This window comes from Polypterus senegalus, chromosome 4 (genome assembly GCF_016835505.1).
Source record: "Polypterus senegalus isolate Bchr_013 chromosome 4, ASM1683550v1, whole genome shotgun sequence".
In the NCBI taxonomy this organism is placed as follows: domain Eukaryota; kingdom Metazoa; phylum Chordata; class Cladistia; order Polypteriformes; family Polypteridae; genus Polypterus; species Polypterus senegalus.
Genome location: NC_053157.1, coordinates 186214276 through 186227909, shown reverse-complemented (window position 1 = coordinate 186227909; position 13634 = coordinate 186214276). Strand labels below are relative to the sequence as shown.

The window sequence follows — 13634 nt, the reverse complement described above, 5'->3', positions numbered from 1 at the left end:
CAAACCTGTAATCTTTTCCAATTCTCAGTCAGAAATGGATTTTTGAGGCAAACTTACTAAACAACAGGCATGAAAACCTTTCAATTTTGATTATAAATGACGAGCCTCATGTTTATTCCGAATTCTGTCAAAAGCCTCACCCCGCTATCTTTCTGATTGGCTAACAGATTTGGCCGTCGCAGGGCCCAATGGGACATTCCTGTAGTAACTTAAAAAATCGTTAGAAAGAAATCGTGACATTCATCGAATAAAGGTAACACATTTCGTCTCGTATTCTGATAAGAAGAAAATATTTCTACAGCAAGTACTTTTTTTCTGGCAATCAAAAATGAATTGTTGTACACTGCTGTCCCACCCTCTGTGGGGATTGGCTGTACAGAGCAGGAAACTAATCCGATTGGATCATCGTTGCTGTCATTTATGGTAGCCTTACCGGAACAAGAATATTCAGTGCTATCTTTGAGTTATATATGTTCAGTACCTTTGCCAGTTTTTTTTTAACACTTCTTCTATTTAACCATTTTTCCCCCGGCTGTGTAATAGCACCTTTCAAACTTAAGCGAAGACTGCTATTTCTCTTTAGTTACACTCCACCCCAGACGCTGGTTAACCCATGATGCAGTGCAGTATTTTTGTGGCTCTTCAGTTTTAATGTAGATTTTTTTTCCCAGTCGAAGATGGCGGTGCAAGAATCAGCTGCTCAACTCTCCATGGCGTTGAAGGTTCAGGAATATCCAACTTTAAAGGTGTGGTATTGAACTCCATCAGTCATGACAATACTTAAATCGGGTTATAACGCTAATTATTTTGAGTGGTAGGGGGAGTGGGGCCCCCGTTATGTCTGAGTGGCTTGCTGATTTCTTCATGACACTCAGTCGTATTTCTCTGTTTTAAAACTCTATAGTGTATTTGCAGGATTTAGACACTTGCGAGATCGATATTTGAAAGCCCCCTTTGTCTATCGTTGTGCATTGTTTTAACAAAAAATGAATTTCACAGCCTTGTTATTGATGTGATATTCATTTTTCGTAGTAAAATAAGCCTAATTATTATTTATTACATTATGGACGAATACCGTATACCTGTTTTAACATAATCTTATCACCTCGTGCTCGATTTTGCAGGGCCTCAAGTTTAGGTGGAGTAGCCCTGAACCTCACTGTGCTCTGCATGTCACACATGCTGTCAAGCCAGGTATGCACACTTGTACTTGTCACCTCATAAAACAACTAATGGTTTCTAATGTGTTGTTTATTGAAGTGTAGTCTACACGTGGAAACCTCGATGGCAATGGAACAAAACTGTATTTCAGTTTTTTATCTTGAACTATACGTGTAGGTGGCGCAGTGGTAGCGCTGCTGCCTCACAGTAAGGAGACCTCGGTTCGCTTCCCGGGTCCTCCCTGCGTGGAGTTTGCATGTTCTCCCCGTGTCTGTTTGGGTTTCCTCCAAGTGCAGTGCAAAGACATGCAGGTTAGGTGCATTGGCGATCCTAAATTGACCTAAGTGTGTGCTTGGCGTGTGTGTGTCCTGTGGTGGGCTGGTGCCCTGCCCGGGATTTGTTCCTACCTTGCGCCCTGTGTTGGCAGGTATTGGCTCCAGCAGACCCCCGTGACCCTGTGCTAGGATATAGAGGGTTGAATAATGGCTGACTGACATGCAATGCAGTTCTAAACATTTTGCAGTTTCCTTTGGTGATGATCAGAACTTGAGTAATTTTTTGCTATTATGGTTTAAAGCACCATGATGTCCCTGCATTGATGGATTAAAGGCCAGAAGTCCACGTGACCGTCCTCATCAAGTCCTCCCATGAGAAAGAACCCTGAATACAATGAGGACTGATCATGCATGTTAGGTAGAATGCCTAGAGGGGTCTGGGCGGTTTCATGGCCCTGCAGATTTTATTTTTTCTCCAGCCATCTGGAATTTTTTTGTTTTTTCTGTCCTCCCTGGCCATCGGACCTTACTTTTATTCTATGTTAATTAGTGTTCTCCTATATTAATTCTTACTTTGTCTTTTTTTTCTCTTCATCATGTAAAGCACTTTGAACTACATTATTTATATGACAATGTGCTCTATAAATAAAGGTGGTTGTTGTTGTTTACAGATAAGAACATAGACTGAGTGATTTGCTTGGAGTTAGTGGCAGGGATTGACCTGCCAGCCTTGGCAACATTGCAGTGGGTTACATATGCAGCAGTCGTGTGGATGATGTATGTGTTAAAGCTACTGGCAGTTATGGTGAAGTGTATGAATGAATGATTAATTATTGAAACACATCATTTAAAACAAACTTAAATATATTTGTCAAATGTGTAAGTTTATGTCTTTCAATTTTTATTAATCTGAATGTTGCTAAGACCATTTGCTGTCCTTGAATTTGGAGACTGCAATCTATGTTGTACTGGGACTGTAGAGGTACTGGTAGTGATAATGTAGAGAGACAAGTGAATAAGGCTTTATTGGATGAAAATTATGTTCATTTGCAGACAGTCCTGATAAATGTCCACACCAGTATTTTTAATGAGGGGTTAAGGAGTTATTACCAGATGTGTGTATGACCTCTTCATGCCATAGGGGTTTTTATAAGGTGCATTCTAGTGGAACATAATTGCTAAGAGCTAAAAGAACACAAAGAAAGGGTCAGGATGAAGTGCAAAGTAATTTTTGCAGTTGTGGAATTTATGGAAGAGTACAGAAGCATACTCTGCTAGTGTTAGGTCTTTGTCTCATTTACACTTTCAACATGGTCATATTTTTATTGAAAGGTTTATAGTGCCTTTTTTGTAATTATTTACTTTTTCTTCTCGCTCAGTTGTTTTTCATGCTGGTAAAGCTTGCATTTGTTGTTTAAAAATATGCTCCAGTTTAAATTACTTGTTTAATCTCTTTGATGACTACTGAGTATTTCCAGGCCGTACATCTGAACTACACTGGCTTCCTGGCAGATACGAATACCAACTGTAAAACAAAAATAATTGACTTAAAAATCAGTTATCACCAACATCATAAAATCCCTCAGCTTCTTAATCCTGTAGAAGCCCATGAGACAATTCAGATCTTTTGACTCAAGTCCTCGCACTTTGCCAGAAATGTGCAGTACAACTTTTGTTGACTTTGTCAATTTAGATCCAGGTTATTTTTTTCTTTTTCTCAAACTTGTCTTCCTTCAGTGACTTTCTAAAATAGAGCTATAGTTTTTGTTTTGATTCCTCTGTTCCCATTGTACATCATTCTCCATTTTTAATATTCGGCTTTTTGCAAGGTCCTTCCAGTGCCTGTCCATATTATGTGTTCATTTTATATAGATGTTTGTCCCCAAGGGGAAGTTCAGCTTTTAATAGAAGCTCAAGAAATATTATAACAAACAAACATCATCCCCTTTCTGACACACACACAAGAATATCCGAAAAAAGAGAAACATCTGACTTGGCTAATGTTAGTCTGCTGTACAGGCCTAATTTTTATTGTTCTCAACTTGATACTGTATTTCAGTCTTGTTTGATTTGTGAAACACTTCATGTTGATGAGTGTATTTTGTGGCCCTATATAAAATAAAGATTTCTTGATTAAATGATTGATTCTGCTTATGTTTTGATGTTAATTAGCTATAGTACACACAGTAACTACTGGGAGTATACGTATCTATTACCAGGCAGGGCCTCTACTGCCTCCATGACAGTCCAAATTATTTGACAAGCAGATATGAGAAAGTGCTTGAAATGTTACTTAAATACTTTTGTGTATACTTACTTGAGAACATCACCCATTTCCTCCGGTTCTACTTTAGTCTAAAAGTACCTTATTGGATTGCTATCCGGAGACTGGCCAGGCCATTGGAATATATTGAAATCTTTGTCATATTCATGAATTCAGCCTGAGATAATGTATACTTTATGACATGGTGCATTATTCTACTGGGAATATTCATTGTGGGGTAAGAAAGGTACTCTGTGCCCACAGAATGATGCACATAGTCAAGAGCAGTGCTCAGGGAAGCGGTGTAATTTGTATGTCACCCAGTTGGTACTGAGAGACCTATTGTGTTCCAAAAAGCAAAAACCCCATCTGATTACGTGTCTGTTATAGTATATATTTGGGAATACTTTTCAGTGTAGCACTGTTGTGACAGGTTGGTTGTTCATCATAGAGACCCCTTATATACATACTAGCATTTCCACTAGGGTTTATGTGGAAGTGACATTTATCAAACCCCCACAAGAGTAAAGTTGGCCTCTGTGGGTGTTCTTGTGTCAGACCGACATTTTGTCTAGAGTTAGTTCCTTTCTTTTGCTAAATGAGGATAAGGTAGCTCCTGAAAATCCAGTGCCTGGTTTCAGAAAAATAATTAGATGTTGAATAAATTATATTCAGAGGTTAGCGATTTTTGTAGTTATTATTGGATCTCTTATTTTGAAACTGGAAGCTCTTGCAGGTCATTTGGAAATATGTTAAGTCTTTTGTCCACAGTCAGAATATTTTTTGTCCCAAGGATGAAATTTAACATTTACAATATCTGAAGGAGTGTGATGTAAAAAAAAAAAAAACTAAACAAAACAATTGCAAAAAAGAAGAAAATTAAGGATGAGAGCAGTCACAGTGAATGATTATAAGGGTGTACAGTATTTGCTGTATGTAGCTTGTCATACATCTGTTGAATAATTCCTTGGCTTCAAATACTCAATAATAGTGTGCCATAGGTCGGATGTGCAACACTGTTCATAATGGCACTCGGTTTTGTCTTCATTCTGTCCATTTGCTACTTCCTCCACCAAATCAAGAGTGTGTGCTGTAACTGAACCTGCTTGTTTAATTAGATTGTTTATTTGATGTGCCTGTGATGTTACCAGCCCAGATAGTCCATTATCCAGGACACTACAGGCTTATCCTTGTGCATATCTATAAACTTTCCCCTTCACAGGGTTGGCTGGGTGGTATCGGAGAAGACAAAAACATGATTCTCCCAGTGCTGCCAGACTTGTTTAAATGGCAATATGCCTTATGGAGCAGATCCCAGTCCCCTCTGGGCAATCTACCTAACATAAATCAAACAGTCCTCTTTGTATTTAGGGTTCTCATGGAAGGACTTGATGATGACGGTCACTTAGACTTCTGGCTTTCAGTCCATCAATGTTGGTGCATCATGATGCTTTGAGTAGGTGGTGGTGGCGCAGGCCAACCTTTACCTGCAACAATCTTTGTCCACCTAATTATTTCACATTACTTGACATTTTGTTGTGGAGTTTGTCCGATTAGCAGACTGCAGGCACTGATTTCATCGCTGCACCATGTCAGTTTGCATGACTGAAAATCACAGACCTTGTCATATTTACTGACCAACCTCTAATCTGTGCTGCTTGACAGAACTAGTGCTGTTTGAAGGGTTAACTGCAGAGGCAAGTTCAGCAGCAATCTCTGCCCTTTATTTTTTCCATATGTAAAATATGAGACATCAGACAGATTCTGTTTGTGATTTTTACAGAACACATGCTGCTTAATGGGGCCTGCACAGTACGAAGGATTAATTGTTGTGGTGAGTTTAGCCACGGTTTCGGGCCTTTTTAGTACATAAAACATCAGATGGACAAAGTGTTCTTCTGTTTGTGAAGTGCAAAATTCTTCGCATTGTACTTCTGAATGAGCATTCATTGTTTGTCAGCTCTCCTGCACACACAGCCTGCCACTCCAAGAAAAGACAAAATCAGACCTGTTTGATTTTATCATAGTATGTTGCAGACCGGTTGGACTCAGTCGCTGGCTATGTCACATTAAGTGATCAGCTTCATGGGAGCGTGCCACCAAATGCCTCTGACTTGCTAAGATTATGTAAATGTAGGCTATTACTGAAAATCACTGTTAGTCACGTAATGTGATATAGGGTTAAATAAACCACAGTGGGATCCCAATGGTCTTTTATAAGAAGACTCATATAGTGCAAGACCAGTCTTTTAAAGGTCTCCATGATACAAGGTTCACTGTTCTGTAATTGTTTAGTGACGAAGCTCTTGCCTCTTTTGGAACTGGAACAGTACAGAAATACTGAAAGGAAGAGGTAAGAATGCAAAACACTTGGCATCCTACGCTCAAAGAGGTAGACAGCTGTATCTGTTTCTGACCACTGAAGAGTAAACAATTTGTATGTAAAGGTTGGCCTGCGCCACCACCACCTACTCAAAGCATCATGATGCACCAACATTGATGGACTGAAAGCCAGAAGTCTAAGTGACCGTCATCATCAAGTCCTTCCATGAGAACCCTAAATACAAAGAGGACTGTTTGATTTATGTTAGGTAGATTGCCCAGAGGGGACTGGGCGGTCTCTTTGTCTGGAATTCCAGCAGATTTTATTTTTTTTCTCCAGCCGTCTGGAGTTTTTTTTTGTTTTTTCTGTCCACCCTGGCCATCGGATCTTACTTATTCTATGTTAATTAATGTTGACTTATTTTTATTTTTTATTGTGTCTTCTTTTTTTCTGTTCTTCATTTTGTAAAGTACTTTGAGCTCCATTTTTTTTGTATGAAAATGTGCTATATAAATAAATGTTGTTGTTGTAATGTAGAATTTGCCATAGTTTTTGTAATTCAGTTGAAATGTTTCTTTCATTATGCTTCCTATTGTCACCTTGTACTATACCCATTATTTTTTTAAGCTAGCATATCCATAAAATAGAAGCAACTTGTTAAATGACACATAGGAAGCAGTATCATTTCCCAGACAGTGTGTTATGTTAAATTAGTGTTAATGTGCATATGCGTATTGGCCAACAGAATGTATCTGTGAGTTTGCCCCTTTCATGGACCTGTGTTGGTTCCCTCCTTGTGGCTAGTTCTTCTGGGGATAGGCTGCAACCCTGAACCTGATGAAAAGGTTAGAAAATAGATTGATTTGGTAATAATTAAAATACTTTTTTAAAGAATTCCTTTGAAAAATATTTAAATACTGGGTTGCTTGATGTGCAATATTTTCTCTTTACGTTTTGATGTTGATTGGCTACAGTACACATATTGGCCACTATGGGTACACTTGTACAAAGATACACAGTGAACCCATTGCAAAACTTTAAAAGATATTTCTAAAGTTATGTCAAAGGAACATAATCTTTGCCTTAGTCTCTTCTGTGCATTGTTTTATTTTTTTCTTTTAGTTATTCTGTATTTGTTGGAATTGAATGTGGGGTGGTGATATGGCCTGGAAGTACTTGAACCTATTGCAATGAATAAGTAACCACATAGTGAGTGATACAGCATGAAACACGCTTTTATTTGCATCATACACCTCTGCATTTTCATATCTGGATGTTCTTGTACTCTTGGGAAGTGTTGTAATTTCCTGTCTTTTTTTCAACTTAGTTTTTGGCATTTGCTAACTGCCAAATGTTAAGTGGGGTACTCACCTGAGAACTGCATGCTGGATTTGTATTTTATTCCTTTGATCATGATGCATATTGTTAAATGTGACACAGATATAAAATTTTTTTTGATCACTGGATTTTATTTTTGTAAAGATAAAATGTATAGAAGTGTCCAATGAACAAAGAAACTGTCATTCTGGTTTCAATATTAAGTATTGGTAGAATTTTTATTTTTTTTGTTTTCTTAAGCTGAAGAATGCGTTTGTTCTTCTTGTCTGACTTTTGCTAAAACTGCATCTTCTTGAGAAGTTTCAACAATTACAGCATGCCTTTAATACTTAACAGTGGAATCAAACTTGTCTACAGCATATCCAGTCAGTAATCTTGTGTTCTCTTGAGGGATTTTTTTATTGCAAGCCAGTTACTTTTCTTCTTTAATCTGTTTGAGTACACTGAAGTTACAAGTTGTGTATCACAAAATAATAGGATTGAAACTTCCATTAGTCACTTGTATTTTTCTCTTATTGCAATTGAAAAAGTTCATGATTGTTAAGTAATAAAGGTTAAAAGAGAATGATGAGTCACTCACTTTTCAGACAGGGTACATTTTATATAATTTGGAGGATATGGATTAGTTATTCTTTCCCCTAAGGATTTGGTTAGCTTTAGAAATGTGCTGAATTTACAACTGTGGTGAAAAAGTAGCCTTATAATGACCAGTTTAGCCTTTTCAAGTAATCATCAGATTATATGCAACTTTGTAAATCTTGCAAATATGGCACATAGCATTTTATGCTGCTACTTGTTCTCATAACTATTTATGAACATTTTACTTGGTAATTTCCATTTTAACTTTGTTGCTATTTTTAGTTCTTTCTTTGTTAGCCTTTAGGAAACATTCTCTTTTGAAATAATATTCATTAACTTCACCCAAAATATTGCATTCATAATGAACTCAGCAGCTAGTTATTTGTTACAATCAAGGTGGATGTATTTTTTTTTTTTTGGTAGACAACCATCTCTCCATATTCTGAACCCAACTTTTCCTAACATAGGTTTAATGTGAGCCTGAACCAAGCATGGCCAATGTCATATATTTCCAGTGTTCCACCTTGAACTGCATAGTGCATGCTTAACATAAATTACTATGTATACCAACTTAAAGGTATTTGCAAATTTGCTGTTGCTGATGTCATTGTTGCAGTCATTGTTGGACAGCACAGTATGTGTTAGAGTGGATAGTAGCTTCAGGAAATGTAAATGGCTAAAAGTTGCATTTGCCTGCTAAATTCATATTCTGTGTGATGGCATGATCTCATTCATTTGATTTTTTTTTTATATATATATATATATCTTTGTACTCTGTCACTATAAAAATGTTATTTGCATCCAGTTTGATTCGCAAAGCTCGATAAAAACTTAAGGTTGACAAATACTGTTGTTGATAAATTCTAACATACTCCCAACAAATATACTGTACAGTCCTCTTTTATTAAATATGGAAAAGAGAAATATTTATGTTGTCCTTTCACGCAGGAACTGACACAGTTATTTTGTAAAATGATTAAATAGAATATTCAATTAATCTAACTACTAACTTTAGCCAAGTAATTCAAATAGGCATATGAGTGTGTGCTGTACTTTGAATAATATTATGTACAGAATTAAAAAATCTCAGTATAAGGGAAAAAAAACAACTAAAATAATTCTTAACAAAACGACAAACAAGATACCACTGTTAACCATAAAACATTTTAGTCAAAAGACCCTAAAAGTAAAAAAAATATATTTTTGGTTAATAATTTATTAATATAACTTGGTTTCAGAAAGTACAACTTGAAACAAGAGCAATAATTAGGCTTTAGGGTTCTTTTACATTGTTACAATGGATCAATTATAATACTAATAGTACTTGTAGTGGAGTGGTTGCTCTGAGGCTAGGGATCTGCATCTGCAATTGGAAGGTTGCTGGTTCGAATCCCATAAATACCAATAGGGACTCTACTCTGTTGGGCCCTTGAGTAAGACCCTTAACCTGCAATTGCTGAGTTCATTGAGTAGTGAGAAAAGCGCTATATAAATGCAAAGAATTCTTATTATGTATTAAAAAAAAAAATCCATCTTAATTTAAGATAGAGGCAATTTATAGAGATCATGAATATAGCTGCTAGGTGTATTTGGCATAAAGCATCTTAACAATTTTTGTAAAGTATAAATCAATTAAACAAACTGAAATCATATTGACAGGCAACGAGTGATGGGCAATTTGTAACTCTTGAAGAGAATCAATAATCTATCCTTTTGCAACTGCAAAGCTTTAAATGAATATATGCAAAATATTTTAGTAACTTACTTTTTGGACTTCCAACATTGTCACAGCTTTGTACTTTGTACTGAAGGATGCAGTGTCTACACAACAAACATTATTTTTAAATTCCCATTGCTTGTTATTGCCAATCATCACATTAAATATGTATTATTTATAGGAACAGTGACAAGCTGGGCTGTTGAAATGTGTAAATCTGTTTGTATTTTAAATTCTTGAGGTTCCTTGGTCGTTCTTCACTTTTTCAAAAGCAACCTACTAGATATCTTAATACTTAATACTCTTCAGGTACAGGTACATTGAGCTAGTGCTGTTTTGGAACACCATCTGTTGTTTTACACCATAAACTATTGTTTTCATAGATTTTTAGGCAAAATACTAGCACACAGAGTAGAATTTTGCCTGACATTTGCAGGAACCTTCTTCCACTGAATGTGGTACATTTGCCTCCATGATTAGCCTACTCTAAGACAGTACAGAGAGTCATTGTATTCTGCAGTGCAGTGCAGTGCAGTGGAGGGGCAGGATAAAGTAGTTGATTAAAAAAATGTGATTTGATTACAATTTTTAATCAGTTACATTGATTAAATATGATAAGTATTTCACATTAGAGTATTTATGTAAAGTAAGTTGCAAAAATCACATTTAAATGTATTTCTCTTTACTGGTTATTAATATATGCAAAGATGTGCTTACCAAAAATTGAAATATTTTATTTACCTGTCAAAACACTACATGACATTGGAATTATTAAAAGTAAACAGGATGCAAAAAACGTCTAGAATTTCTTGTGTTTTCCTAAAGCTTATTGATGTATTCATTTATTTATTAAATTGTACCAATAGCACACCTGATTGAAATTACTTAAGTAGTGTTGAACTGAGCTCATAGTGTAGTTTAGAAAGTAAATGGACATATTAAATGGCAGTACAAAATAATGGGGTTCCTAAAGAAGAAGATTTGAAGTAACTGCACTAACACACTGATAGACGAGAAATCATAGTTTTGTTTCAACAAGGCTGTAGACTCGAGACGAGACTTTGTGCCAAGAGATTTAACCACTCCCGGGGCCAGAAATAAAAGACAGAGTAGATGACAAGAAGAACGTCTTAAAGAATTCAAAACGTTGGCGTGATTCACGTACAGAGCAGGTTAGAGTTAAAGGAAGTACTAAAATTCAAAAGTCTTAAAAAATGATAGTAAAGATCGCATTAGCGCAAACAAACAAATTTTATTAATCGGTGTAATAATGGAACAGCGAAAATATATCGAATATATTGTTCAGATTTAAACTTTAAGTCGGAGACTTGTAGATCGTTTGATTCTTGTTACTATCAGGGAAAAGTAGTGTTTCTTCTCAACAAAGAGGCTTATCCGTGAGAATTAAAAGATTTGTTGTTTAGTGAAAGTGAAATTCACATATGCGGGCGGCAGAAACTGGGGGTTGGCGAGCGACGCCCTAATTAATAATAAAAATATTGTTGTTATTATTTATATTGTTATTATACTTCCTACACTTCTGACTTTGTACTTTTGCTCATTTCCTGAAGAAAGATGATTTAATAAAAATGTCATTTTTCAAGTCAAAAAATGCAATGCTTCTTACGTGGCTTTAAGGCTCTAAGGAGGTTAAGTTGTTGTAAAGTAATGGAAAGAAACAGTGTGTTGAGGATGGAAATGCAGTGGAAGTCTCAACACATCTCATTAACAGTATTTAAAGGTCAGACTTCTGCGCTGTTAGTACATTCTGGCATCCGAGTAAATTCTTTGACTGGGCATAAAAGAAATAATCTAGAGGCCTGATACACTTAAGAAATTTTCTTGCAACAGGAAGAACAGACTGTAGTACGTGTAACACTGTAAAACTTGAAGCAATTATCAGTGGCAGACTGTTTTATGTAACAAACCCAGTTTTCAATTTTTTTTCAAGGTTCCAGAATGTTAAAAAAAAGAGTGTGCAGCCTTCTATGAAGAGCGGTGGTTATTTTTGTCATGGCCTTGTAGTACATTTCAGCTATTGTTTTTGTTGATTTGATCAGAATGTAACTTCTGTTTTATAACTGCTATAATAAATTTAAATTGATTTTGATACTTCTTTCTGTACCTCCAGGAAAAGAACATTTTAAAATTTTGGCTAAAATTTGGTCTTTAAGCAAAGTAACCACAATAAAGCACAATGTAGATCTACTTGAAGTGGTAGTCTGCAGTTGGAGCACTAGAATATTAGATTACCCACATCAGGGCCCGAAACTAAGTGTAATTGAAGTGGTGTGCAATTACTGTACTTAGTAAGAGGAACAGAGCAAGAACCAGCTGAAAGAAATGTTATGGTAAATTCTCTTGAGCGTTATGAATTAGCTTTGAATTAGATTGTTTTTTCTTCTTTTCTCTCATTCTTATTTGGTGTTACTTTTTTCCTTTACGCATTAATTATTTTTTTGGGTTGCAGATTCAATTTCTGCCATTTAATATTAGTTTGGAAAAAGGTCTAAAGTAGTTAAAATTAAATAAATTAAATCAATTTTTTAAACATCTTTTGTTTCTTTTTTTTGGACAATACCATTTTTGTATGCTTTTTGTGTGTTGTTAGGGTGGTTGCCACCACGGGATAACTGGACATGTGATGTCATCGTTTTAACTGTATAAAGGTCAGTGCCACTCATTTGCAGGTATCCTTGATTGATGGTGTGTATTTGTTCATTGCTTTTAGATTCCAGATAAATAAGCTTTGGCTTTGACTTGAGAATTTTGTTTTTAATTCCCTGGCACTGAAATTTACCTGATCTCATCACCCGATCCGTTTTTTATTTATGTAAGTCACTTACTTTTTTGTAGCAGTGAATTTTACAATTTTAAAAAAGCAGATGGACCAGCTGAATTGGTAGCTCTCTGGTGAGGTCTTTTTTTCTTTTTTTTCCATTGTGGCAGAACACTAAGAAACCGTGAAAGAATTTACAATGTAATTTTTTTTTAAAATGGCACAGCAGTGTACCGAAGTGATTGATTCAGTTTTGTATTCTATAGTTGCACAATTTACATTGATTTGTGTTGAAGTCAGCAACCTAATCTCGAGAGCAGTAGGGTAACAAGTTAAAAATAATGCACGTTAAGTAGTCTGATTAATTTTTAAATGAATGAATAACTTAGCACAATACTTGTCTTAAAGTAAAAATTCTGGTGTTATTATTCCAGCAGCCCTGCTTGTAAGACTGGAAGCACACATACCAGGTCCTTTGCAGGGCTGAATTGCACAACCAAGCAGTAAAGGGTGAGCTGTGTACAATCTGCTACCAGTAACCTATAAATAAAATGTCAATTTGACTAAACATATTTACAAACCATAAGAAAATTATTTCTTCCTTAACTGGGTTATTCATTTTAACCTTGTTATGTGTATGCATGTAATCACACTAAGTTTATGTTTATTCTAATACTCTCCGCCCGTGTAATGAAACGGGACTGTGAGGAGGGCCCTGCCTGGCTCCCTACTCCTGATGTCAAGCTTCCCCCTCCCCTCGGCCCACAGCCTCTGTCTCAGATTAGCGAGAATATATCACTACTTAGCTCTGACAAAAGTTGCAAAATCAACCGGAATGTTCAAGCAAATTCTACGAAAAAGCCAGATCCAAATCCGTTAAGTAGTTTTCTTGTTAGCTAGCTAAGTGAATGTAAAATATACCCTAAGGCTGGCGTGTGAGTGAGGAAGGCACCACCCACCTCCCCTTGGCCCACTGCATCTCTCTTGAATTTGCTCATATAAAACAGTCCCACAAGCAAACTATGATACTTGGTGCAATGAGAGAGGTTGCAAAGTCAGCCGGGAATGTTAAGTAAATTATAGAACAAAACCTGATCTAAATCCGTTAAGTAGTTCTCTCATGAAAAGCGGACAGATAGACAGACAGATATTGGATTTTATATACAGTAATCCCTCCTCGATCGTGGGGGTTGCGTTCC

The 13634-nt window shown here is 36.2% G+C and overlaps 1 protein-coding gene across 1 annotated transcript in view; it reads left to right on the top strand.

Annotated features, from left to right (window-relative positions):
- The first annotated feature begins 408 nt into the window (after positions 1 to 408).
- The window catches only part of maea (macrophage erythroblast attacher, E3 ubiquitin ligase), a 105737-nt gene continuing 92511 nt past the window's right edge, over positions 409 to 13634 (top strand). Inside the window, exon 1 of the mRNA XM_039751774.1 lies at positions 409 to 746. Within this exon, the coding sequence (XP_039607708.1) occupies positions 678 to 746 (69 nt within the window). The 5' untranslated portion in view covers positions 409 to 677. The remainder of the gene's footprint in view (positions 747 to 13634) is intronic.